This window comes from Callorhinus ursinus, unplaced genomic scaffold (genome assembly GCF_003265705.2).
Source record: "Callorhinus ursinus isolate GAN/ISIS: 27379988/994484 unplaced genomic scaffold, GSC_fseal_2.0 scaffold5, whole genome shotgun sequence".
In the NCBI taxonomy this organism is placed as follows: Eukaryota; Metazoa; Chordata; class Mammalia; order Carnivora; family Otariidae; genus Callorhinus; species Callorhinus ursinus.
The window spans coordinates 44,636,181-44,663,273 of NW_027397067.1; the positions used below are offsets into that span (position 1 = coordinate 44,636,181).

Here is a 27,093-nt window from a genome sequence, read left to right on the forward strand (position 1 = left end):
GCAAGCGGAAGGGGAGGGGCAAGGAGAGGAGGGCCGCTGGCTGCTGCTGTTTGTATGGCTAGTTAGAATGGCGGCAGACCTGTACCCCTACTCTTGCTGCGGGCCTTAAAGTTGTGTTAGTCTGTTGCTCCGAGCTGCGAACTGAGGAACCGGGGAACGTTGAACCGGGCGGGAGTTGGAGAAGCCGACTGAGAGAGGCGGGAGGGACGGTGAGAAGGGGCGGCGGCGGCTGGACCACGGTCTGTGTGCGGCGGAGCTCATCTATCCTGAAGCCGCGGCTCTTGGAGGGGACTCCAGTGCGCCTCAGCTCCTGGGTCTACCCTTCCGCGTCACTTCCGCGCGGGCCGAAGCAACTGTGCGCCCTGCCCTGCCCTCGCCCAAGTTGCCGGCCCGCGCTGACTTCCCCAAACTCACCTCTTTAGTGGCGGTGTTACCGTAACCTTGTAAGCCGAATCTTCATAGAGCAATAAACAGATCTCTTTGACAGATCTTTTTGTTGTGAACGTTGGGCCCTGATATAAATGTCCAGTGACGGATCATTAAAAATAGCGAGCACAGAGCGTCTCCCACTAGTACCCAAAAAGTGTAAAATTGGACCAATAGGTAGTAAGCCGTCATCGTATGTCAACTTTTAGGAATATATCCTACAGAAACAGTTTCTCAAAGTCATGTGAACAAGGATATTTATTTCAGCATTATCTTTAACAGCAAAAGAAATTAGAAACAACATCAAATGCTCATCATTCTTAATGTATGTGTTTGTATATGCATAGAAAATTCAAGTCTGGAAAGCTAATCGTCAAAACTCACCACTGGATGAGGTATGAGGAGAGTAGGTGATGAGAAGACATTTTTTTACCTTATGTATTTCAGTACTACTTGAATTATTTTACAGCATGCATTGTTATGTAAAGTTCCTTTTTAATAATAAAGTGGTGACTTTAAATAGGTCTTGCGAAACACCAGTTATATCTGAAAGCAGTATTTCTGAAAGTATGGCTCCCAGATCACCTGATAATCACCTTGCATTCTGACTCTTGGACCCCACCCAGGTATGTAGAAGAAATCTCTGGTGGAGCATAGGAATCTCAGTTTAATATGCAGCTTCGGGGATTCTTATAAATACTAGTATTTGAGAAGTAAAGAACTAAAGAATGAGGGGCACCTGGCTGGCTCCGTTGGTACAACATGCAACTCTTGATCTTGGGGTCCTGAGTTTGAACCCCATGCTGGGGGTAAAGGTTACTTTCAAATAAACACAAAAAACTAAAGAATGAGATAGCCAAGTTGGGTTTGAGGCATGCCTGCTTAGGTAAAGACAAAAACTAAATAATGAAGCCTTTTACTTTTATATTGAGCCGTATATTTTCAGAGCTTTTTTAATACTTTCTCTCAAAGTGATCAGGGTAGATATTATCCCCATTTTGGAGATTAAATGATTAAAGTACTTGATAAGACTTTCCTGGGGTGCTTTTCGCTATACGATAACAAGTTTCTGGTTCTTACTATATGTGTCCTCGCTATACTTTAAAGATCCCAACGATCTTAATAGGGTTTTGTACTGGAAGCCAGAGAAGCCCAAAGCACTTATTTTATGTATGAAACGTACCACAGAATGTTTGAGAATTCTTCTTAGAGAATCTTAACTGATTTTGCTGTATCTCTTTGGAGACAGACTTAGGTTCTTGGTTTTTCTATTTAATATCTGCTTGACTTGGGGCAAATTGTCTAAATTCCCTAAGCCTCAGTTTCTTCATCAGAAAACTAGAATAATAGGTCTACCTCGTAGTATTGTTGTGAGGATCCCAGTAAACGTAATGGTGTATAAAGCATCTAGCACTGGGCCTTGTACAGAACAAATGTGCGGTGAATATTAGTTCTCTTCATCAGTCCAACTCCCATCTCGTCAACCTTCCTACCACAGCCGCCTGCCCACACCTAAAGTCTTTCACAACATTACAAAACCTATATATACGAGGGGAAGAAACAGCATGCAAAAATGACAGTCCTATCTTTTGACTCAAGAAGATTTTATAAAATTTTCGACACTTGTATTTAGTAGAGCAGGAATTGGCATACTTTTTCTATAGAGCCAAAGAATAAATATTTAAGGCCTTTGGGGCCATATGTTCTCTGGCAACAACGCAGTTCTGCCATAGCACAAAAGCAGCCACGGGCAATATATAACAGCTGTGTTCCAATAAAACATTTACAGAATCAAGTGGCTGGTGAGATTTGGCCTGCAGGCCATAGTTTGCTGACCCCTGTGTTAAAAGATTACTCTTACTATTATTAAAAGTAACTGCTTTAAGTCATGTCCTTATTCCAAAGAGATGTATGTTGAAGTATATATGGATGAAGTGTCATGATTATCTGCAACTTATTTTTGAATCGCTAAAATAAAGGTAAATAGAATCTAAAATAAATGAAGGTAAACAGGTAGGTAGAGCAAATGCAGCAAAGTGTTAACAACTGTTGAATTTAAAGTGGAGGGTATATAAGTGGTGGTTGTACTATTAAACTTTTGAGTTTGAAAATCTTCATACTAAAAAGTTGGGAAATATATATGCTTTAAGAAGGGATTTTGCCATCTAGATATTATTTTGTTTATTCTGGGTATCAGTTGGTAGCATTTCAGAGTGATTTTGAAAAAATATCAACAGGTAAATGTGATAGAACAGAGTTAACACAAGGCTTTGGTTTTCATTCACCAAAATTGCTGCTCCAAGTTTCTGAGAACTCTGCAGGCACCTACATTCATTGTGCTTTTGGTTTATACTTGCTATGGGAATTAAAAGTGACAGGCTGCATTCCCTGTTAGAGCAAATACTAAGAAGTTCATCTGGTATTCATTGGTTCAGTACACTGGCCCATCCCTTATTGTTAAGCAGTTAAAACTATCATATTCATTATCATCAGCTATTAGTTATTCACTGTCCAGATTAGGAAGCGGCCCATTAGTACAGTTGACCCTTGAACAACTCAGAGGCTAGAGGCACTGACCCCCCATGCATTTCAAAAATCCATGTATAACTTTTGACTCCTCAAAGACTTAACTACTAATAGCTTACTGCTGACCAGAACATCCTTATCGATAACATAAACGGTCGATTAACACGTTTTATTTTTTAAAGATTTTATTTATTTGTCAGAGAGAGAGCACAAGCAGGGGGAGTGACAGGCAGACAGAGAAGCGGGCTCCCTGCTCAGGACTCAATCCCAGGACCCCGGGATCATGACCTGAGCTGAAGGCGGATGCTTAACCGACTGAGCCACCCAGGCATCCCAACACATTTTTTATATTCTATGTATTATATACTCTATGATAAAGCAAACAAGACAAAAGAAAACATTACTAAGAAAATCGTAAGAGAAAGTACATTACTGTACTGTACCGGAAAAAAAAATCCGTGTATAAGTGGACCCTACCAGTTCAAATCAGTGTTCAAGGATCAACTGTAATTTAGAAGTCTATTTGTTTAACTCAACCTTCACATTCTTAAGTCACCCTGGACATTATACATGTTCAGAAATCTGGTGAAGAGAGGAAGGGACGGTGAATCTAAGTGAAAATATCTTGTAAACCTAATGAATGTTGGTCACCTTCCAACTAACTAAACACATACCCCGATACAAGAATTCTGAACCATTAGAGGACAATAATAAGGAATCCAAAATATTTCTCCTATGCCCCTCTCTTTTCAGACTAGGAATGCTCCAGACTGCACTGGATTAAAAATAGGCCAGAGAAATGCTTTCTCCTTTTTTTTAAAACCATTTTTCCATCCAAGGAGCATATGTTTTTTAAATACTCTTGGATACAAAGAACCCAGAGTACTTCATTCTCTATTTTACTGTGAAGGAGTGACACTTGGAACATAGAGTGATGTCTATAAATGTTTGTCTTTGGGTTATTTTATATTTCTTAGAGTCAGTTTTTAAAATTTTAGTATAAATGGGATTCCTATGTTTCTAAGTGTCTATAATATGACATTTTACATATTATTTTCAATAATTTGAAAAGCTTGCCATGTACATGTACTTTTATCCTTAATAAAGGTGTGATACACAGGCTAAAACCAATTTTTTTGCTTTTACCTGGACCTTAATAATGTAACACTCTATGTCATGCTGATCAGAAAATGTTACTGATTAGTTAATGGAGAAATAATAAATGCAAATTTGGGACAACATCAAAACATGAGTATGTTGAAGAAAAATGATAAAGGAAGTGAAAAGATTTATGACCATGCCTTCAAGATATAACACATCAAAGTACTATCAGCATTTAAAATGACAGTATCAGTTATATTCAGGTATTATCAAGATAAGACTGAAGGAATAAGACAGGACAGGTAATTGCTAAGAAGGAGAGTGGTCAGGGAGAGGGGAAGTAGGGTAAGTATTGTATATTAGTCTAGATAATTAAGTTGTAAGCAACAGAAACAAACTAGCTCAGTTAAGCATAAAAGGAAAATTAGGTTGTAGTTCACCAAATGAATAAGAAGCCTGGAGAGCAAGACCCAGATCTGTGTATATGGTCATGGAAGAAGCAGTCCCATTTATTAGTCACTGGTTCGAAACATACTCTGCAAACCATAGGGCAGCACCCTAACCGTCAAAGATGTTTTCTCTTGGCTGGTGCCATAACTGAGTGTTTAATTTGCCCCTCCATCATCCTATAGGTTTAGCTTCTTCTGGATGTGGAGGTAGATGAAAAGGCCAGTAAATCACATAGAAATTAACCTATTACCTTACTTGTCTCATAGTAAAGTGAGTTATTTGATAAGATACAATACTGAATGTAGTGTCTTGGTGTGTAATGTCTTGAAGATACTATCCTGATGTGCAGGAAAAGCAAATCTAATCCAATGTATATTAAAATAAGGAAAAAATACCAAAGAGGTTCAATCACTCTTTCTGTTTCCAAAGAGGTCTTATCACTCATTCAGGAAGTGGCTGATCGGCCCTTCAAGGTATAGGTACCATTTCGGAGGCTTATAGTTGGTCACTCTTAGTGCTACTGGCAAACTGGGCCCTCAGCCAGGTAAACCATGTTAAGTGGAGGAACATGCAGTTGAGCTCATGTATGTCTTCTTTCTCTGTTCTTAGAGCCATCCTATTCCTGAGCCCGTTGAGCAAGCATTGAGGTGGCTCATGAAAAAGACTAACATCCACAGGACAATGGATTATTATTGTTCACCTGATTATAAAATGCTTCCTCTGAAGAAAATGGAAGAGACCATGGCTTGGCTGACAAAATTATCTCCAAGGAAAAGTAAGATACCCCAGTGAACTCCTAAAAATTAGTTGATGGGGAAAAGTGGGTACTTAACTGGGCCCAGTAAGCCCTGGTTTAGCATGAAAGCATTAAGATTCAGAGAATTTCAAGTTAGTGTTTATATTTAATCTGTGAGTTTTTGTATCCCTTTTGAGGAAGAATGGAATTTTGAAAAACTTTCACTAGCTAAATCAAATTAAATGTGACTTTAACTTAAAAAAAAGCATCTTCTGAAGTGGGAGCCTGCTGTGGACTGACTTGTGCCCCCTCCCTTCCTCACTCATATGTTGAAGCCCTTACCCCAATGTGATTCAGTGGGGAGGTAGGGTTGAGGAGGTAGTTGGGGTTAAATGAGGTCATAAGGGTGAGGCCCTAATCTGTTAGGGCTGTGGCCTTGTAAGAAGAGGAAGTCTCAGGGGTGCCTGGGTGGCTCCGTTGGTTGAGCATATGACTCTTGGTTTCAGCTCAGGTCATGATCTCTCTCATGGGTCATGGGATCAAGCCCCGCATCAAGCCCAACACTCAGCAGCAGAGTCTGCTTGAAGATTTTCTCCCCCTGCCCCTCCCCCCACTCGCTCTCTCTTGCCCTCTGTCTCTCTAACATAAATAAATAAATCTTAAAAAAAAAAGAAGAGGAAGTCCCCCGACCCCCACCCCATGTGAGGACACAGTGAGAAGGCTGCCATCTGCAAGCCAGAAAGAGTTCTCACCAGAAACCAAATTAGCCAGTACCTTGATCTTAGACTTCCGAGGCTCCAGAACTATGAGAAATAAATATGTTATTTAAGCCACCCAGTTAATGGCATTTTTGTTATGGCAGCCCAACCTGTGAAGGCCTTTTGATAGCATTTATATAAGATATAAATATTCCCCAAATTATGGCCTATTCTGAAAGGTCCATCCCCGTACCTCTCCCCCTTAAACTTCCTTGTGCTAATCCTGTAATTTTGCTCAGTGACTTGGAATCCAGCCAAATCCTTAGCCACTTTCAAAGTACTTCTCTTTCCTTGGGGCACAGTAACCCTGATTAGAAGGTTAGGAGGAAAGTTATAATACGTATGTGTAATGTTATAAAGTGTACTTCCTCAAAGATACCCAGTCTTCTCTTCATTCGAAGGGATTTGTGAATTGATTGCTGGGCAGCCCAGGCTCTGTCAGGTCTGCACTGCGGGAGGGAGAGGAAGAGGGGGAAGAAAGAGGAGAAGGGGTAGGAAGGGGAGGAGAAGTGAGGTAGAGAAGGAAGGGAGGGAGGGAGACCTCTAAACACACCATAAAGACCATAGCTGTGTACCCCCATGACCCGTATAGAGAAATATGTCAAATTGTAGACAATTTGAGTATCCAAATTAATAGGTGTAAGGATCTGAATTGTGCCCTCCTCATTCATATGTTGAAGTCCTAACCGCTATAGTTTGTAATATGGCTGTTATGGAGACAGGGCCTTTAAAGAGGTAATTAAGGTAAAATGAGGTCATATGGGTGGGCCCTAATCCAGTATGACTGGTGTCCTTGTAAGAAGAGACTAGGACATAGATACTTATACTATGGGAAGACCATGTGAAGATATATGGTGAACACTGCCATCCCAACCAAGGAAAGGCCTTCAAAAGAAACCAACCCTACTGACACCTTGTTCTCTGACTTCTAGTCTCAGAACTACGAGGAAATAAGTTTTTGTTGTTTAAGTCAACCCATCTGTGGTACTTTGTTATCGCAGCTCTAAAAAACTAACACAAATGGTAACATGACCCATTGAATAATGTAAGAATTCATGAGTATTTACTGCTGTAAATAAATGAATAATAAATGGAGGAAAAGGGAAAGTGCTCCCTTACTGTAGAATGCCAACTAATAAATGTAGAAGGAATAATATAATTGGAAAACCACTATTTGATAACCATCATAGTAATAATTGATCCCAGCAAGAATATTAATGTAGGCTAACAGCAGATAAAAGTTTGATGAGATATAGGATGTTAGTCTTAAAGTCTCTCCCCATAAATTACAAGGAGTAAAATAGTAACGTTTTGGTGGCAAACTTGGCAGACACTACCTTAACTAACTGATCAAAGTTAACATCACCAGTAATTGAGCAAACTGACATCATGTGCTCTTTTTTTAAGATTTTATTTATTTATTTGATAGAGACAGAGAGAGCAGGAACACAAGGGGGGGGGGTGGGAGAGGGCGCTGAGCAGGGAGCCTGATGTGGGGGACTCGATCCCAGGACTCTGGGATCATGACCCGAGCCAAAGGCAGCCGCTTAACGACTGAGCCACCCAGGCGCCCCAACATCATGTGCTCTTGATGGGAATTCACAGATAACATAACATCTTGCATTCCAGCCAAAACTGCATTGCCTGAAAACAATCATAAGGAAACACCGGACAAACCCAAATTGAGAAATATTCTATAAAATAAATGGCCTATTCTCTTAAAAAAAAAGTCAAGGTCATGAAAGACAAAGAAAGACTGAGGGAACTACTTCAGATTAAAGCAAACTAAAGAGAGGCATAACAATTAAATGTAATGTGTGGTCCTGGATTGGACAATTGACCAAACTTGAATACGAGGTGGATTAAATAGTATCTCAACAGCAAACTTCCTCGTGGTAACAGTACTGACGTTATGTAAGAATAAGACTGCCATCCAAAGCTAGTCTACCAATCAATAGCCACAGGCCACAATCGCCTCCTCCCCTCCCCAGCTATTTAGTGTTGATTCGGATGAGCCCTCCCAGCCCTTCGCTCTCTCCGGGATAGCGTCCCTATCCCTGCTACTGAGGCCTTTTCCCTCTCCTCCTTGACTGTACTCCCCACCTTCTGCCCACCTGGCTGCCTGTCCCTGTCCTCTCCTGCTTCCTCGCTCTGGCGAGGCCCCTCGCTGACCCCCCCCCCCCCCCCCCTTCCCCCTCTGCGCGGCAGCCTACCTTCCCCAGGTGCGCACCGCCACCGCGGCGCTCCGCCGTGCGCTTGCGCTCCGCACCCGAGGGAGCCGGGCGGGTAGAGTTGGAGGAGCGGCGGCGCCGCCGGGGCGGTTTGCGGGGGATCGGAGCTCCGGCCGACACCCGCGCCGGGTTGGGACAGGTGGCTGCGCTGGTCCACAAGGCCGCCTTTCTGCCCGCGATGGGCTGCTCCAGCAGCGCCCTCAACAAGGCCGGCGATAGCAGCAGGCTCCGCAGCGGTGAGCAGGGGACCCGGCCCCAACCCCGCCCGGGCCTCGGGATTCGGGTCGGCTTGCTCCCCGAGGGTCCGAAAGGTGCGACTCGTGTCCGCCCCGCCCGGCAGGGGGCGGGCTGCTCGCTGAGGACGGGAGTGCACCCTGAGCGCAGCGCGACTCCCTCCGGAAACCCGGAGCGCGGCTGCTGGAGCCGCGGTGCGGAGGTCCCGGTGCGCCCCGCCGCGCACGCTGCCCGACGCGGGAGGCCAAGGGCCGGGCCTCGGGTTACCCTACTCGACGGGCGATCGGGAAGGTGGGGTTAAATCCCTACCGCGGTTGGCCGCAGGTTCCCTTAAACAGATGAGTATTTTCCTGCCCTTACAAGAGGTGCTCTTTCATTTCCTCAAAGTACGAACTTTCAGATTATATAAAGCTGCAAATTCACTGGGAACCATTAGTTTCTGGTCGTAAGGAGAGACGTGGTACCTCTTTTTCTATCGAGAGCTTGCCCTCTCGTCCGCATTTCAGCATCAGAGATGATAAAGGATGCGCAGAGTACAGGTGGACATTCATTCCATCAAGTAGGTTCCTGCACTTTTGAAGAGGTCAGATACACTTTCCCCTATCCTTGGCTTCGGTTTTTCTTGACAAATATCCGTGCGATAAAAACTGGTCATAACAAGTATATTTTGAACGTCTATTATATGATAGCCACGTGCCTGGCTAGATGCTGGAGATACAATTGACCCTACTTTTGGGGGTTAGGGGTCTAAGTTAAATGATTAAGATCAGTTTCTGACAGTAAGAAGTGCTGTGAAGAAGAGTAAGAGCCCATTAATGAACTAGAGAATGACTGGGTTTTATATGCACTTAGATTTCGAATGGCTAACATTTTAGATCAAGTTTCGAAGGTTAAGCAAATTTCTTCAAGTTAGTTTGCATCATATTCAAGACTAACTCTAGGGGAAATTGTATATTCCAGTTAATTCCTTTTCAGAGGTCTTTTAGCACCTTGTGTTATTCCAATAACACAGAAATGTCTTCCTCTCTGATTTTGTAGTAGAGAGCACAGGGTTATTGTGAATGCTGTTTCAAAGTTCAGACACTGTGTCCTAGTCAGAGGTATGTTGTGTTGCATCATCTTCGTGGTGTATGATAAATTTATTTCGAATTTCAGTAGATAACAGAAAGCAGTAAAAAGTTTGTAAATAGGCAAAGTCATTAAAACCATATATAAAAGTGATTCCAAACCCTTTGTCACTGAAAACAATGTGAAGTGATGGGAAAATCCATTCCTAACGTACACTACTTGCTAACCTTTCTCCTAAAGAAACAAAAGCCTCTGTACCCCAGACATGCTCTCAAGAGGCCAGTGCAAAATAATAATAATAATAATAATAATAATAAATTAAAAAAAATTTTAAAGAGGCTAGTACAAGGAGCAATTTCTTTGATGTTTCATTTTATGAAATCAGGTAGATTTTGCATTCTGCTCCATGATAAATCCTTGTTGGTTTCAATATGAAAAGCTGAGGAAAGTTGATGCTTCAGGAAGATACACCATATTTTGGTTTCTCTTATCCCCTTCCGTGGCCCCAGATATCCCAGGATTAGCATACTGATTTAAGAAGCAGAGCACTAGGGGTGCTTGGATGGCTCAGTGGGTTAAGCCTCTGGCTATTGGTTTTGGCTCAGGTCGTGATCTCATGGGTTGTGAGATGGAGCCCCATCTTGAGCCCCTCCTCAGGCTCCACACTCAGCAGGAGTGTGCTTGAAGAGGCTCACCCTCTGTTCCTGCCCCCATGCATGCACTGTCTTGTGCCTTCTCTCTCTCTCTCTCTCTCAAATAATAAATAAATGGGGGTGCCTGGATGGCTCAGTTGGTTAAGCCACAGACTCTTGATTTCTGCTCAGGTCATGATCTCAGGGTCCTGAGATCACCAGCATGGGCCTCTGCACTCAGTGGGGAGTCTGCTTCAGGATTCTCTCTCCCTCTCCCTCTGCCCCTCCTCCTGCTCGCTCATTCTCTCTCTCTCTAAAAATAAATAAATAAATAAATCTTTTAAAAAATCCATAAATAAATCTTTTTTTAAAAAGCAGAGCACTAAATCATCATTGTAGATTTTTTTATTTTTTAAAGATTTTATTTATTTATTGGAGGGAGAGAGAGTGCGTGCGAATGCGTGCATGTGAGTGGGTGAAGGAGCAGAGAGAGAGGGATAAGCAGACTCCATGCTGAGCGTGGAGGCAGGGCTCTGTCCCAGGACCCTGAGATCATGACTTGAGCTGAAATCAAGAGGTAGGAGCTCAACCAACTGAACCACCCAGACACCCCTCATTATAGAATTTTGTTTAACTGATAAAACCATGACTCTGGGGAATGTTACTCTTAGGGAAGGACAAAAGTATCTAATAGGTGGAATAGGTTTTCTCAAAAAATAATGAATAATCTCTTGTTTTAAAAAAATTTATCACCAGTATTAATAACTATCAACATGTCACACCCTTTCATTTTTTATTCTTGCTTTCCTCATTGTTCTAAGTTTTCCCAGATGTTGTTCTGAAAGAAATGTTAAAATGCCTGACAATCAGGTTTAGAGTGTAGAAAATTAATACGCTGCATAAATTGCTCAATGCACATATCGAATCAGTCAACAGGTGTATTTTGCTTCTGATCCCCAATCACACAATACTCTCTTGTAATTGGATACTATTGTATGTTCATCAGCATTTCAACTCCATGATCTTGGAGGCTCAATAAATAATTCATTCCTGTTTCTGCAGCTCAGAACTTCTTTAAATCCTATATACAATCCCAAGTCTGTGTGTATTAGCTTTTAGATTAAAAAAATCCAGGTTTATTAAATGTCCTGTACGTGCCTTTACTCACTGTAAAGTGCTGCCTAACAATACTTCATTTAATCTTTATGACAGTACTATGACTAAGTATTACAAGTCTCTCCATTTCACAGATAAGGAGCTCTGTGACCTTGGGCAAATTATTTACTCTTCAGAGTGAGAGCTGGGCTTTGAATTCAGGTACTCTGATTCCAGAGCTTGACCTATTTCTCCCTAAACCATCTTGTGATAACTAGATTTAAATCTGTTTTTGCCTCAGATCACTCTGGATCCCTATTAGAGATGTGGTCATCCACTATGCAAACAACAAAAGAAATCTAATAGAATATAATATAGTATTATAATTCAATAAATTTAATAATATAATAGTTTTATCATAATCCCTAAATAAGACCGATAATAATAAATATGATACAGTTGTGACATATGTAATATATAAATTTATTATATATTAATATATAATATACATATTTTAATAAGTATTTATCCCTAAATGAGTCAGTAAAATATGAACTTTCTATTTACTTCCAAATATAAACTGGGAATATTTAGAAGACATTTATTTAACCCTAGAGATATTTTAAGCAGAGTACATAGATGTAGAGAAACTTCCAGTGCCCTCCCATAGAGATACAGATAATCTTCATATCATACCAGACATTTTTTAAATTCACAATATGAACCTTAAAACTGCATGGGTTGATGCCAAAATACGTGAACTAGCCTGTAGACTGGATTTGCATTGGCAGTTCTGCCTACCTGAATTTTCTGTAACTGGCTTAAGAACTGTTATGCATGATGCAATATTAGCTTACAAGCAAAATAATCATTAAATAATGGGTTGGACTAGATTACCTCTGAGATCTCTTATAGCTCTAAAATCCTGTACCATTAAAATATGAAGGTACTTATTTTTCTGGGCTTCAATTTAAATCACATAGCAGCTATTTGGTTAGGTAGCTGTTAGGCTGAATAGGAAGATCCATTCTACTGATCACATGGCTATGTTTGCTCTGACCCATCAGACACTGCATCCCACTGAGCTTCTTTCCCTCACCTCCAAAGACTGACTAGGGAAAGAGGCGTGGGGGACCAGGACACAGGTGGATAGTCAAATCCAGGGCTATCAAAGTGTAGAACAGGGCCTGATACATGGTAGTCACACATAGATTTTTACTGAATGCCCTAAAATGTGAGAGGAAAGAGGCTTTTCTTTCCAAAAGGACAGTTAGACAGATTGAGTGGACCTTCTTGTATTTGTGGAATCAAGTTCTAAATAGTGGGGCCATCTTCTGTTGAAAATTTCTGTTCTTCTCAGCACCCCGAGGATCTGGTGGAATTTGAACACAAAGGTTTTGTTGATTTTACGGACTTTAACGGACCCATGGGTCTCTAGGTCTTTGTACCTGAACCTTCCTTCCTGTGCCACCAGCCTTCTATGTACGTGTATGATTCTTGCTCTGCTCTTTCCTAATATAAATGCCATTTGTTTCTGGCAGACTTCTTCCTGAGATCTTACAGCTTAAGCACCAGCATGGACGACGTAAATAGATGGTAATTATTGACAAATTCATTGCTAGGTTAATAGCTACATTTCCACTGATAGCTATAATCATTTGTTTATTCTACCCTCGACTCTCCACTAGCTGCTTGGAGTCCATGTTACCTAAGCAATAGGATGAGGCTTGAATTTCATGCTCTTATGTGAATTGTTCTTTGTACTGTGGCGACACCTTCAGCCCATATTTTCACACAGTGACATTTCAGTCCTAAGTAGACAAACGTTTTTTCTTTGTAATTGAAGAATAAACATCATCAACATTAAAACTCATTTTAATAGGCTTGCATGCAGATATTATATATATAAATGGGATTTCTTCCTTTAAAATGCTAGAAGTCTAGACCAAGTCTTGTATGTGTCCCCTCTAGAGCCTGGCACACAGAGCTTGGCAAGTCTTTGTGGTAGGGCGGTATTACATACAGCTAATTAAAATGGAATATATGAACCGCATCCATGGTTCAAAAATTTGAAAACATTTGAAAAATGCATGCTGTGAAAAGTATACCTCCTGCCCTGTTCCCACCATCTGCTTAGTTCCAGTCATACCCATGGGTAAATACTTTTATTAGGTGGGGTTTTTTTGGTATATTCTTCCAAAATGTGTTTATACATTGCAAATATTTTTCCCTCTCCCATCTTCATTATGCAGTGTAATTTTTTAAAGATTTTATTTATTTATTTGTCAGAGAGCAAGCGAGAAAGAGCACAAGCAGGGGGAGTGGCAGGCAGAGGGAGAAGCAGGCTCCCCTGTGAGCAAGGAGCCCGACTCGGGGCTCAATTCCAGGACCCTGGGATCATGACCTGAGCCGAAGGCAGACACTTAACCGACTGAGCCACCCAGGTGTCCCTATTTTTCACCTTGTTTTTTTTCACCTAACAAGATGGAGATCTTTCTGTATTGATATATAGAGAATGTCTTTCTCCTTTTTTACCCTTGCTTAATAATCCATTGTGTGATTTGTTTAACCAGTCCCCTATTGATGGACATTTGGTTTGTTTCCAATCTTTCTTTTCCTGTTGCAAACAAGGCTGCATCGAATTCCTTTATATATACATCATTTCAAATATGTGCTAGCATAACTGTAGAACCATTTCCCAGAAGTGGCATTACTAGGTCAAAGGGTATGTGCATTTATGATTTTTTTTTTAAAGATTTTATTTATTTGACAGAGCACAAGCAGAGGGAGAGAGGGGGAGAAGCAAGCTCCCCGCTGAGCAAGGAGCCCGATGTGGGACTCGATCCCAGGACCCCGGGATCATAACCTGGGTGGAAGGCAGCCACTTAACCGACTGAGCCACCTAGGCGTCCCTGTGCATTTATGATTTTGATGGATAACTGCCTAAATGCCTTCCTTAAGACTTGTACCAATTTATTCTCTCATCAACAATACAGTAAGTTTTTTTTATGAAATTGAAGGATTTTCGAGATTAGTGCAGTCACATCAAAACATGGGCTTGGAGGAGAAGGCAGGAGACAGGTAGGAGCTCCCATTTGGTTCCAGGTACTTTAGACTGTGATCTCATTTAATCCCCACAAGGGCCTTCTAAAGCAAGCATCAGTATCAGCAAATACAGCTAGGAAACTGCAGCTTAGCAAGGAGAAATAACTTGCTCGAGATCTCAGAGCTAGCAAGTGATGGGGCTGCAGCCTAGTACGTGTGACTCAGAAGCCCCTGCTCTTCTCACAGTCCAGTTCCATCTGGTGTCCAGCCACACTTCTGCCATAACGTTGTATGGCCTAACCTGTAGGAAGAACACAATCCATATCTATTCAGTGGGTGCATGGGTAAATGGTTGGATTGACAGAGATGGGGATTTAAGGAAATGAGGGTACTACTTAGAAAAGCCAAGGGAGAGTAGGAATCAGGACCCAGGGAATAACAGAAACTTGGAAGGCAACACTGGCTGGGGTGGGCTTGGGAAGAGAGTAGGTTGTGAAGAGGGTCTCCTAATCAGGCAGTAAAATGTCAATACAGCCAAACAAAGCTTCATTGTGTTCTTTTAAATCATGCGCCTGTAAGGTTGCCACATGTCCCAGCTAATATGCACAGTTTCACTTCTGTGTTAATGTACAACACTGGGTTTAAAATAAAAACCTAACACTTGTGGGGGGTTACTGCAAGGCTCACCAAAACTGATAAAGAACGTCAAACTTGGCCAGGCTTCAACACCTGGTGTGTTTAAGGGTATATAGTTCTAGGTAATTTTTTGTTTTTAAGCAAAATACCAGAATATAGTTCTCCAAGCGAGTGTTAATGTCAGGAAAGTATCAAAATGTCCTCAGAAGCTTCTTTACATTCTCAGGGACGTTGCTGTTGTTCACGTTCCTTGATCCCCTCCTTGGGAGTTGCCATCTGGCTCTAGAGTTCATTCTTTTGTGTATATTCAAGGGTATCAGAGGTTTGCCCTTTAAGGATGAAGACTGAAAAAAAAAAACAACCACATTTTAAAAAAAGATTTATTTACTTATTTGAGAAAGAGAGAAAGAGAGCGAGTGAGAGCATCAGCAGGGGGAGGGGCAGAGGAGAGAAATCCTCAAGCAGACTCCCTGCTGAGCGCAGAGCCCCATGCTGGGCTTGATCCCAGGACCTGGAGATCATGATCTGAGCCAAAATCAAGGGCCGGATGCTCAACCGACTGAGCCACCCAGGTGCCCCACATTGTTTTTAATAGCTAAACATCTATGGGAATTGCTTTATGAAGGTGGACAAAATAGGCCCGGTGATGCTAGTATGCTCAGAAACAAGGGGTGGTCATTGGAAATAGGCAAGGAAAAGAAAGGGCAGCCTGTGTTGTAGGGGCAAGTTCAGCTGACATCACTTTCTTCCCCATGGAAGGGCCCAAGGGGCTGTGGGTCCCCAGGATAACTGGGCTGGGCTGCAGTGACTAGGTGGCTAGAGTCCCACACTAGAAAGGATGACCTCTTTTCTCAGGCTACATACTCAGCAGTCTCTTTGGCTGCTCCTCTAGCCTGGCTTCTCTAATAAGACAAGAGACCTCAAGACACGGTACCATGTTCTGTATTCATACTGAACACTTCTTGACATTCCAGTATGTATGGCCCTGAACACTTGCTTTAAGATGAGCACGTCATATTAGGCTAGATTAGATAAGTGAAGTGTCCAAATGCACATTAAATAGGAAAGTCAAGATGCAAGAAGATCAATAAGCATCCATAGACAGCAAAATGACATCCCTGCTCTCTCTATCTACTTTAGGGTCACCAAAAGTCCCATTTCATTTACAAACAGTGTACTCTGTAGCCGTGACAGTAGAGTTCAAAGTGGGCGTCAAAATAGCACCAATTAACATCATCTAAGATAGATATAAAATGAACTTGACCTCATAAGCCAAAGATTGAAATGACTCATGATCAAGAGGCTGCTCACTAAGCCCTCTCTGTGACCTGAGATCCTAGCCTTTCCTGACTTCTTTGCAGCTGTTCCATATGCCTCTCCACCAGCACCCTCTCCCCCCGACCCTGCTTCTCAGGCCCCTCTCTCTCAGTGATTGACCTGCCTCCTCTCCATTAAAAGAAAGGTCCTTGGGATCTACTTCTTTGAATGCACCATCAAACCAAGTTTTCTTTGTTTTTGTTTGTTTGTTTTTGTCAGTTAACTGCTCTTCTTCTCAGCATTTTCCCATTTGGAGACAATACTTCCTCAAGCCTGTAATATATTTGTCCTTACATTCAGTGAAAAGGACCTTCCTGCCTTATTCAGAGGCTTGCCTTTAAAACGTCCTCCTAGGGACGCCTGGGTGGCTCAGTCGGTTAAGCGGCTGCCTTCGGCCCAGGTCATGATCCCAGAGTCCTGGGATCAAGTCCCACGTTGGGCTCTCCTTGCTCAGCAGGGAGCCTGCTTCTCCCTCTCTCTCCCTCTGCTTGTGCTCTGTCAAATAAATAAATAAAATCTTAAAAAAAAATAAGCGTCCTTCTAAAGGGTCCTTGCAGGATGAAAACATTCCACACTTTGCAGACTGCCCTGATTGATCTGTCCTTATTATCTTCTAAGCCTTGCCCAGCTAATGCTCCTCTAGTCTATTTATGGTGACAAAAACATATCTATCTGTTCCTATGTTGTCTGTATCAGACCGTCCCAGCCTGTGAGGATGGGTTTCAGCATGCCAGCGTTTCTCCCAGCCTTTAGGGCAGCTGGGCAGGGTCTGGATAGCATGAGCCCTCCAGGTGCAGCTTCTTCCTTCTGCCCCAGTGTGCTGCACAAACATCCTATTCTATGTGAGCCTCAACATTAAAGAGATCGGGAAGCACTGGGTTGTGCATTCCAACAGCTCTGTCATTTTCACTGGCCATGGTTCTTTTTACTGGAGAGGACATCTGCCTTCAGCCACCCCAGCAAGGACCTCTATTGAAATGTCCTCCCCAAACCATTCTCCTTGCTGTCATTGATAATGATAAGGAACTCTTTTTTTTTCTTTAGGTGATTCTTTGGGAGGGCCTTATTCTTACCCTTTCCATTTTTCCTAAGACTGAGAGGAACCACATAGTTTCTTTAACTTTGTTTGCACTAGAGTAGTATCCTCTATAGGCTAGACGGTTATGAGGCTCCGATTACCCATATACTTTGAACTCGTGCATGTGTGTGTGTGTGTGTAAATTTCAACACACTGGGAGGCAGTATAGGTTGCTGATTAAGAATATGCATCTGGCTTCAAATCCTGGTTCATGATCACTTATTAGTGCTTTGACTTTGAGCCACTCAATCTCCTTGTGCCCCAGTGACTTCATCTGTAAAATAGGATTAACAGTAGTGCTTATTTCATAGACTTGTTCTGAGGAATAAAATCAGTTAATACATATAAGGCACCTAGAAGGTAGCCTAAGTATTGCCTAGTAGAGGGATTGGCAAACTTGCCTGCTGGCCAGATCCGGCCCACCACCTGTTTTTGTAAATAAAGTTTTACAGGAACACAGATATGCCTAGTCACTTACATATCACAGGACTGCTTTCTCCTCACCATGACAGAGTCGTGTTGTTATAGGAGCAGCCCTAAGCCCACAAAGCTGAAAACATTCGCTGTCTGTCCCTTTACAAAAAAAAAAATTGCTGACGCCTGCCTAGAGTATTGTCTAGTAAGTCCTCAATAAAAATGATCCATCATTAACACCAATTTTAGTAAATCTCAGTTTTTCTTTATTGCTTTGCCAAGATCAAGTTTTTTGGTTTTTTCCTCAAGATCAGGTTCTAGATCCCCAAGTTTGTTGATTTTTTTTCTGACTTTCTTTCTTTTTAGTAAAAGAAACACTTTCTTTTTTCTTTTTAGTAAATTTGTAAAAGAAAAGGGACCGTTAAAAATATTAAGCTAGTAATAGCAAAGTGTTACAAAAATAAGAAAAAATCATAAAAGTAGTATGTGAATGACCAAAGTTTATGAAACAGTTTTTCTAAAGTTATTGGATCTCATTTTGCTAGGTTACATGCTCTTGTATTTTTGCTGCTAAACTTAAAAAAAAAAAAACTTTTAGGACAGTTTTAGATTTATAGAAAAATTTTGAAAATAGTACAGAGAGCTCCCACAGACCCCATATACCCACTTTCCCTTATTACACATCTTATGTGAGTAGGGTATGCTTGTCACAATTAACCAATACCGATACATTATTTTTTTTAAGATTTTATTTATTTATTTGAGAGACAGGGCGCCAAAGCGGGGGGGGGAGTACAGAGGGAGAAGCAGACTCCCCACTGAGAAGGGATCCCTGATGTTGGGCTCAATCCCAGGACCCTGAGATCATGACCTGAGCCGAAGTCAGATGCTTAGCGGACTGAGCCACCCAGGCGCCCCCTGATACATTATTATTAACCAAAGTCCATGCTTTATTCAGATTTCCTCAGTTTTTCTCGAATGTCCTTTTTCTGTTCCAGATTTCCATCCAGGATTCCACAATGCATTTAGTCATTGTGTTTCCTTAGGCCACTCTTGACTATGACAGTTTCTCAGACATGTTTTAGATGACCTTGACAGTTTTGAATACTGGTCAGGTGTTTTGTAGACTATCCCTCAATTGGGATTTGTCTGCTGTTTTTCTTACAATGCTCCTGGGGTTGTGGGTTCTGGGGGGAAGACCACAGAGGTAAAGTGCCCTTCACAACACATTATCTCAAGGGTACACGTTCTCAATGTGACTTATTACCGCCTCGTCAGTTTCTCTAATCCTCCGTTTGGAGACTCTGAAGCTTGGAAAAGGGTGAGTGTAGATTTTTGTTTTATACTCTAGTCTTACTGAAATCTAGCTTAATCATTTCCGTGATTCTTGGTCAAAACTGCCTCTTCCTAGATGAAAGCTTTTTCTTTCTTTTTTTTTTTTTAAAGATTTTATTTATTTGAGAGAGAGAATGAGAGAGAAAGTACATGAGAGGGGGGAGGGTCAGAGGGAGAAGCAGACTCCCTGCTGAGCAGGGAGCCCGATGCGGGACTCGATCCTGGGACTCCAGGATCATGACCTGAGCCAAAGGCAGTCGCTTAACCAACTGAGCCACCCAGGCGCCCGATCAAAGCTTTTTCTTATGCCCTGCTTTATGAAGAAGCTCATTTAATTCAGTTTTCAAATGTCTGTGCCAGAACCCCATGCTGGCCTCCCAGGTGCTTAGGACTGTATGGGGAAGACAAGTGGCTTTTCATTCTGGAAAAGAAAATCCCTCACTTCCCTCAGTGCCATCTGTACTGTTTCCTCACCATGGAGGCAAAGTCATCTGAACTGAATGTGGATCCCTAACCTGAGAGAGCAGTAGCAGTGGTCAGCTGAAAGCCCTGGGGTCCTAATCCAGTCTGCCACTGCTCTTCTGGTACTAGGGGCTCAGGGGGGCACTGACCACCCACATATCCCTTGCGAATATGACTGCTCTATTGTAAAATTTAAGTATTCGATCCCAGTCCCAAATTTGCTAACTGCTCATAGGAATATTCCCCTTCTCAAGCACAGGCACCTGTGCTTGAGTAGGCACCTGGCCATGGACCTTCATACCCTGCACCCTTACTGAGTCAAGCATAGGCACCGTGGCTGAGCCAGGAGAACAGCCAGTTCACATTGGTGTGGCCACTTGTTCGCAGCTCTTAGAGCGCAAGGTAGAACACGTATTAACCTTAAGTTCAGAGGAGAAATCAGAAGACTTCTTTTTCTGGACCTCGCTGAGGAGGAGGCTTAGCAAACCCAGCCAGTTCTGTGAAATGAAGGAAGCTTGAGAAAAATCTCCCTCTCCAGTGTGGAGCTCTCTTAGACCAGCCTGGGTCCTTGATCCATTGCTAAGTCAGCATCCTCACCCTATCTCTAGTGCTGACTGTGACATGCGAGCATGAGGATGGAGACCATACCCGATGTCTTAGGATGAGCAGCAGTACCTGTGGAGAGTGATGGACACCACACCCAACAGTTCTGTGTGTTCATCATCCACTTTGTCTTTCCTAGTGAGCTCCTTCCTGCCTGGGTGACCCCAGAGTACGGTCGTGGACCCCCTAACCACATGGGGATCTTGTCCAAATACAGATTTTGGTTCAGTGGGATCTGGGGTGGGGCCTGTGAGTCAACAAACACACAAACAAGCAAAAAAAATAACTCCTGGGTCCTGCTGATGCTGCAGGTTCTGGGCCCACAATGTGCCTGAAAGCACCTAAATCTTCCAGGTGGAATCAGACTTCGCTGGGCTTGACTCTGAGTTCTGCCACTCACGAGTGGTGCACCACTCCTAGCTGAAGGTTCATGATCTGTCTGTGCCAGAATTTCCTCTGCTGTGTAATGGGGATAACGGACTTACCTTGTGGAGTTTTTAGGAAGATTGAATGAGAAAATCCACAAAAAGCATGAGGCAAAATGCCCCAATAAACATTAGCCACTGTTGTTCTTCCTAGGGAAGCAGGGTGGGCAAGATCTGTTGAGGTTGGTCAAGTGTCATAATGTGGGCATGTCAGAGACATGATCTCCACTTTCTCTCTCCTCTTCCTTGTTCATGGAGGTGCCCTTGATTTTGCAGACTAGATTTCTGCCCAAATGCTGGATCCCCATGTGCCAGTAATGAGCATCAGTCAATGAAACTGTCTTTTCTTCGTGGTGAATACTGTTGATAATTTCAAAAGTGATGTTTTATGCAACAGCTTCTTTGAAATAAGAGTTTGTCTTCTAGGAGTCGAAAAAAAACCCAAAGGAAATGAAATTGGAACATTATTTCTGCAGGAGGTGACGATTTGTCATTACTTGACTCTGTAGCTCTTAAATATGAGTCTTTCCCTTCTACAGGCCCTACATCTCCATGTGGGCTCGTCAAGTGTTCCAGAAGTGTCTCTCCAATGTCATGTTCTTGTTTCTTTATAGTTAAACCTTAACATTAGGTTTACCTTCAAACTTGATCGAATATACTCTGGGATGGTCAAAACTAATTTTAGATATGTCAACACAGAAAGTTCTGTTAAAAAGAGGGCTTGTCTGATTTTTATTTACCCTCTTTAGGATTTTTTGGCCATGGTTTCCTACTTCAGTTACATGGGGTTTTGCTTAAGTTCACCTCTCTTCAAAATGAATGCCCTATTAACATCTGCCAAATGATAGAACGCACCCTTGAGGATGAGCACACGAGGACAGTTTGTAGACACTTTGGTGGGGAGAAAAGGGCAAAAACATCTAGAGCAGCACCACTGGTAGCTCCACAGATATTTGTTGGATAAATGATATGATGAAATTGAGGACAAAGCAAAATAAGAAAAGATGAGTGGACTCTTCCCTGGTGGCTGACACCTGCTGCATCTTGGTTCTCAAAGCTCCAAAGCTAAAGAACCTAGAAATGGTGGCGGCAAGGGAAAATACCGGGGTGCCCCTTTCTCACCGATTCTCTAGAAAATCCAGCAGACAGGCCAGTGAGGTCTTTGGGATGTCTAATATGTCACAGCCATGGGATAGGAAATACTGACCTCAAGTTTTTCTCCTTGCTGGGTAGGAAGCTTTTCATTTCTGATTAGGGTGATGAACTGAGTTGAAAAGCTTCCATCATAATGTGAATTTCAGGTATGTTAGCTCTCGTTCTAATCCCTTCTGTAATGTTGCCTAGTATTTCATTTCTTTGTGTGCCTATCACAACGGTGCTTACAACAAGGGTTCTGTTAGTTCAGCTGTCAAAATAAATTTGTGCATGGATCAGCTTACAACAGAACCAAGAGAGATAATGAGCACCAAAGGATTAGGCCCAGAGCAGTGTATGATTTGATAAATTGTAGGGTTCAGAAAACAGACACATCTTTAAACAACTTTGGATGTGGAAACAATGCATCCATCCACAATATTTATTACATAATAATACAGATTAGGCATAGAATGTCTCCTGTGTGTGGACAAAAGATCTCACTGCTTTTCAAGTTAGCGTGCTAGAAGAAATGATGTAGTACCTTCTTCTGCCTCAAGGAGGAATGTCTGGGATTCACAAAACCACGCGGGCAGAGCAGGTTGAGATTGTTGGGTGAGAGGGAAGGCATAGGTACCACGTTGTACTTAGTGAGGGAAGTAGCTAGTATTTGAATCTCCCTGCAGGCAGTAAACTGGAGGTTAGCAGGGACCAGATCTTCCTGCTCAACTGCTGTGACCTCTGCTCCGCTCAGAGGCGGCATCTAGTAGGCGCTTGAAGACTTGAAATCGGTGAATAAGTGAAATCAAAGCCGGCAAACAGAATGAAAGATATTTATTTATATAAAAGCTCAGTGGACCTCATTAATGCCAGTCAGGTCATGCCTGATATTGTGAGTACTATTCCATTATTGATCAATAATCATGTTTTAAAACTTACCGTGGTAACAAAATGATTTTGTAGGTCAACGTTGACAGCTTTCTAGTGTTTAGGGGACTATTTATCCAAGCTCCTTAATGTTGCAGTTCATTCTTTCTGTTGCTAAGTTAGCTATAATTTATTGGCAGGGCCACCAGGAGGCCATAAAGGACCTTTGTGAAATTGGAGAAAGGTGCCCTCCCCAGCCCTGACACACGCAGCCTTGCAGGTGCACAAAGGCTGGAGTTCAGTCCTCCCTCAGCCCTCTGCAGGACACCTTGTGTAGTGAGAAATCTGCACCCGCATGGCTGTTGCTGCCCTCAGCTTACCAAGCAGGTACTGAGCACCTGCTCACGTCACACACCATGTTGGGGACCTACGCACATTATCACCTCAGTCAGTTCTCTGAAGAGGCCTGAAAGGCAACTGTCATATCCCCATTTTGCAGATAAGGAAACTGAGGTCTAGAGGGGTTAGGAACTTGTCCAGATCGCACCACCAAATAAATGGTGGAATCAGGAGTCACATCCAACGTCAGAACAGTCTGGAATGCACTGGGTTAAACGAATCCAGAAATTGTAGTTGCCTCAGCAGCTGAGGATAAAAATCTTCTGAAGGATAGAAATCTAGTGCCTGAAGGGAAGTGTTTGTGGTGACTAAAGACTTCAGTGGTTTGAAACTACCATTTGTTTTCAAACTTTTCATTTATTTACTCCAATCTCTTTATTTCTGAATAAGCTTAGAGAAGGGTACCGGTATCGGAATGAATGAAATTGCTTTACTTTTCTGTTTGTCCACCATCATCTCTTCCCTGCTAGTGCCATCAGGTGAGGTCTAATGCCAGTGATGGCTAACGTGATTGTCACTTGGTGGAGCCATTCACTGAGCTAGTGCTTTCCACTAGCAAGATGACGCATGGAATCCTCACGGCAACTCTGCTAATACTGTTCCCGCTTTACAAGGAAACTGAGGCACAAAGAGCCGTCATCAGGCTAGTGAGTGCAGGAATTGGGACTCAGACGCATTACATTACGGGTGTTGTTTTCAAGGTCATATGATCTCCGTCCTCTCTTTTAGAACAGATTACCCTCTTCTTTCACATAGAGAAAGAACTTTTGGGCTCTTAGTTAAGAATTGTGACCTCCAAAATACAGTCATTTCAAAATTCAAGCAGAACACGGTTAATCAATATAAATACAAAATGAATGTCACTACCCTGAGAGCATCCTCTCTCTCTCTCCCCTTTATTTTTGGTGATCATTTTATTTATTTCTTTTTTCCTCTAAGTTATTAAATTCCAGCTAGTTAACATACAGTGCAATGTTAGATTAAGGTGTGGAATTCAGTGATTCATCACTTACATACAACACTCAGTGCTCATCCCAACAAGTGCGCTCCTCAATACCCATCACCTGTTTAACCCATCCCCCCCACATCTCCTCCAGTAATCATCAGTTTATTCTTTATAGTTAATATTTGGTGATCATTTTAAAGATGTTTTTTCTCCTTTGGGCTACCTTAGGAAAATATTAGAGACAGTGACATTCTTCTGTAATATTTCCCAGTTTGGTTGACAATATTCAGGTTGTATTATAAAAATATTATATGTCGAGGACATTTGCCTCTTTCAAGTTTATCCGTAAGATTAGTAAAAGTACCTAAGAATGAAAATTGACACTGTGATCACAGTCATGAATGTTCTAGTTATATGGCAAAAATTGATAGATCACTTGTGACACTCTTTGTGGATAAGTAACTTTTCACAAAGCTTTTGGTTTTGGAGATAAAAACTTGACTTAGTCCAATAGCATAATATGTCTTTCAAAATATAAAATTGAGTGACTTTGTTTTGGGTGTGTTGTCACATCCCCCACAGCTTTCTGCTCTAGAAGAATGATGCCTCTGGAATGTACCCACAGCTGCCACAGCTGGATGAAAGTCATTCGTCTCATTTAGCTGACGGTACTAATCACTGTAATAACTATTTTACCAGCAAATATAATTTGGCAGACATCTGTGATTAGTATATTAACACATTTCCTTGTTAATTCCCTAAGGCGACCATCACCAAAACATCCCTTGCGTGATCTAAATGAATGTCATAATGAGTTTCTTTATAGGCCTGAGAAATCACATTTGTTAAGTTGCCTAAAGGGCTACTAATTTGAAAGCTTCATTCATGGTGAGGCCTGAGGGAGAGCCAAAAGATAGCCCTGTTCTGACATATGACCCCCCGGGGCCCACCGCCAGGGCCCAGAATCTCCCCCAGTCCTTCCCAAACTGCCGCTCCAAGCGTCAGCTTGAATTACTCTCCACCCAGGGCTTCAAACCCAGTACCCAGAGGCAGGGTGGGAAATGGTTTGATGTGAACAAATGTATTAAAAAGAGAAACAGGGGCACCTAGGTGGCTCAGTCAGTTAAGCGTCTGCCTTCAGCTCTGGTCATGATCTCAGGGTCCTGGGATCAAGCCCCACATTGGGCTCTCTGCTCAGCAGGAATCTGCTTCTCCCTCTGACCCAACCCTCTCGTGCTCACTCTCACTCACTCTTTCTCAAATAAATAAAATCTTTAAAAATAAATAGAATCAGTTGGCAGTATATTAATGATAATACACAAACTAAGGAAGTGAAGAACTATGACAATTATTAACTCAGGGAGAAACGAAAAATAATTTACACAAAGTAATAGCTTACTGTTTGGCTCAGGTTCTCCTAGCAGACATATTCGTTCATTCGAGGGATATGTACCTGGATATTGATTTATCCAAATTACAACACAGTTCCTATTTTCAATGATTGCTAATATACAATTGCTGAATTGAAAGGAAATGTGAATGTGTAAAGGGAAAGGTGGGGGGTGACAGAGGTGGGAGAAGGAGGAGCCCAAGTCTTTATTTTTCATAGCAGGAGTGAACTGAAATGCCCCAACTAAGAGATCATGAAGTAGCAATTTGCTTAGAGATACAGAAGAAAACTATCCCTCCAAAACAGCTAAATGAATTAAGATACTTGCCCCTAGGGAAGGGGAGATGGGAGAGGAGATCCGAGTATTAGCTGAGCATCTTACATTTGATAAGCAAGATGTATGTACACATATATAACTGAGGTGGGGGGTAAAACTTAGGGAAAAAATAATTAAAAAAGAAACAAAAAGAGAAACAATCTTCAGGGAAAAAAAGGTAGAAGTATATCACCTAGAGGCCCATTTTAACATGTTGGTTTATTTTCTCCCAGTTATTTTCACCCTCTGTTTGTGATTGTCTTTCTCTTCCTCCCTCTTTCCCTTCCAGTGATCAACATTGCTGTAATCATAAAATGGATAGTGACTTACTGAGCCCTTAGGTGCACAGCAGACCTTGTGTCAGTACACATTTTATATGCATCATTTCATTTGATTAACCCAACTGTGCGTCCTGATATTTTAACTTCTATCATAATTATGTTCTTATATTAGCATATGGTCTTCATAATCATCTTTTTTCATGGTACGAGAATATTCCATCCAGCAGAATATGTATCTTTTCCCCAAATTATTAGACTTTAGTTTGCCAGCTCTTACTGTTATAAAGAATACTGAGATGATATACTTTGTCCTAAAGCTTTTTCCTGACATGTATGCTTAAAGAGTAGAATCATGTTGCCCAGTGGCTTGTCTTAAACTGTCTAGGGCACTGTCACATTCAGTGTCTAATGTGATGCCTCGTGTGGCTCGGAGACAGGTAGCAGAGAGAGATGCACTGCCGTTTTACAGACGAGATACTTAGAAGCTAAGTCTTTGAGGTCACACAGCTGGAGGAAGAGTCAGAATTAAAATGCATGGTTCCCAACTCTTTCTTGGTTTCTGCCCCCACCCTCCCACCCCAGTGAAATGAAACCCAGGATGAGCTGTCCCTGTACTTTCCTTCCCGCACATGTTGGTCTTCACCTAGTGGAGCTTCTCTGCCATGGGGCCCTGTCCTTTCACCGAGGGCCATTTCTGCTTCAGGATAAAGTAAGACCTCTCTAGCAGCCCAAAACCACACTTCTTCTGAAATCTTCCACCAGGGCTAAGGAGGAGAAAGGGCAAGAAGGGGAAATAACAGGACAAACCAAAGTGCAATGTGCTTACTTAGAAAATGGGGCAGGAACCGGGAGAAGGTGTCTGAGGAGCAAACAAGAAAATATTGTGGTTTGGGAGGACCTTAATGCTTAAGATAAGGTGTTTGAGCTGAAGACAGTAAAGAAGTATGACTTAGGACGTCTTAGGGTCATGTTACGGCCTTTCTTTACTCAATTGTATGCAGGACTTTCTTGAATGTTAAATCTTTTTTTTTTTTAGAAGATTTTATTTTATTTATTTATTTATTTATTTATTTATTTATTTATTTATTTATGGGGGGGCAGAGGGAGAGGGTGAGACAGAGAATCTCAAGCAGACTCCACTGAGCACAGATCCCAACATGGGGTTCTATCCCACAACCCAAGACCATG

General features: G+C 42.1%; 1 protein-coding gene across 7 annotated transcripts in view; it reads left to right on the forward strand.

Annotated features, from left to right (window-relative positions):
* Positions 1-18: 18 nt before the first annotated feature.
* Positions 19-27,093, forward strand: part of ERICH5 (glutamate rich 5) — a 32,466-nt gene continuing 5,391 nt past the window's right edge. For 2 of the 7 annotated variants that reach the window (XR_012378272.1, XM_073893010.1), the window contains exons 1-4: positions 19-209; positions 774-821; positions 950-1,052; positions 5,113-5,278. Coding sequence is in view for 6 of the 7 variants with exons in the window: in XM_073893010.1 (XP_073749111.1) it covers positions 5,158-5,278 (121 nt within the window). In the remaining variant the exon portion in view is untranslated. Of the gene's footprint in view, positions 210-708; positions 822-949; positions 1,053-5,112; positions 5,279-8,211; positions 8,465-27,093 lie in introns of those variants that run through there. The other 5 variants (XM_073893014.1, XM_025870893.2, XM_073893011.1 and 2 more) reach the window with 4 other exon arrangements.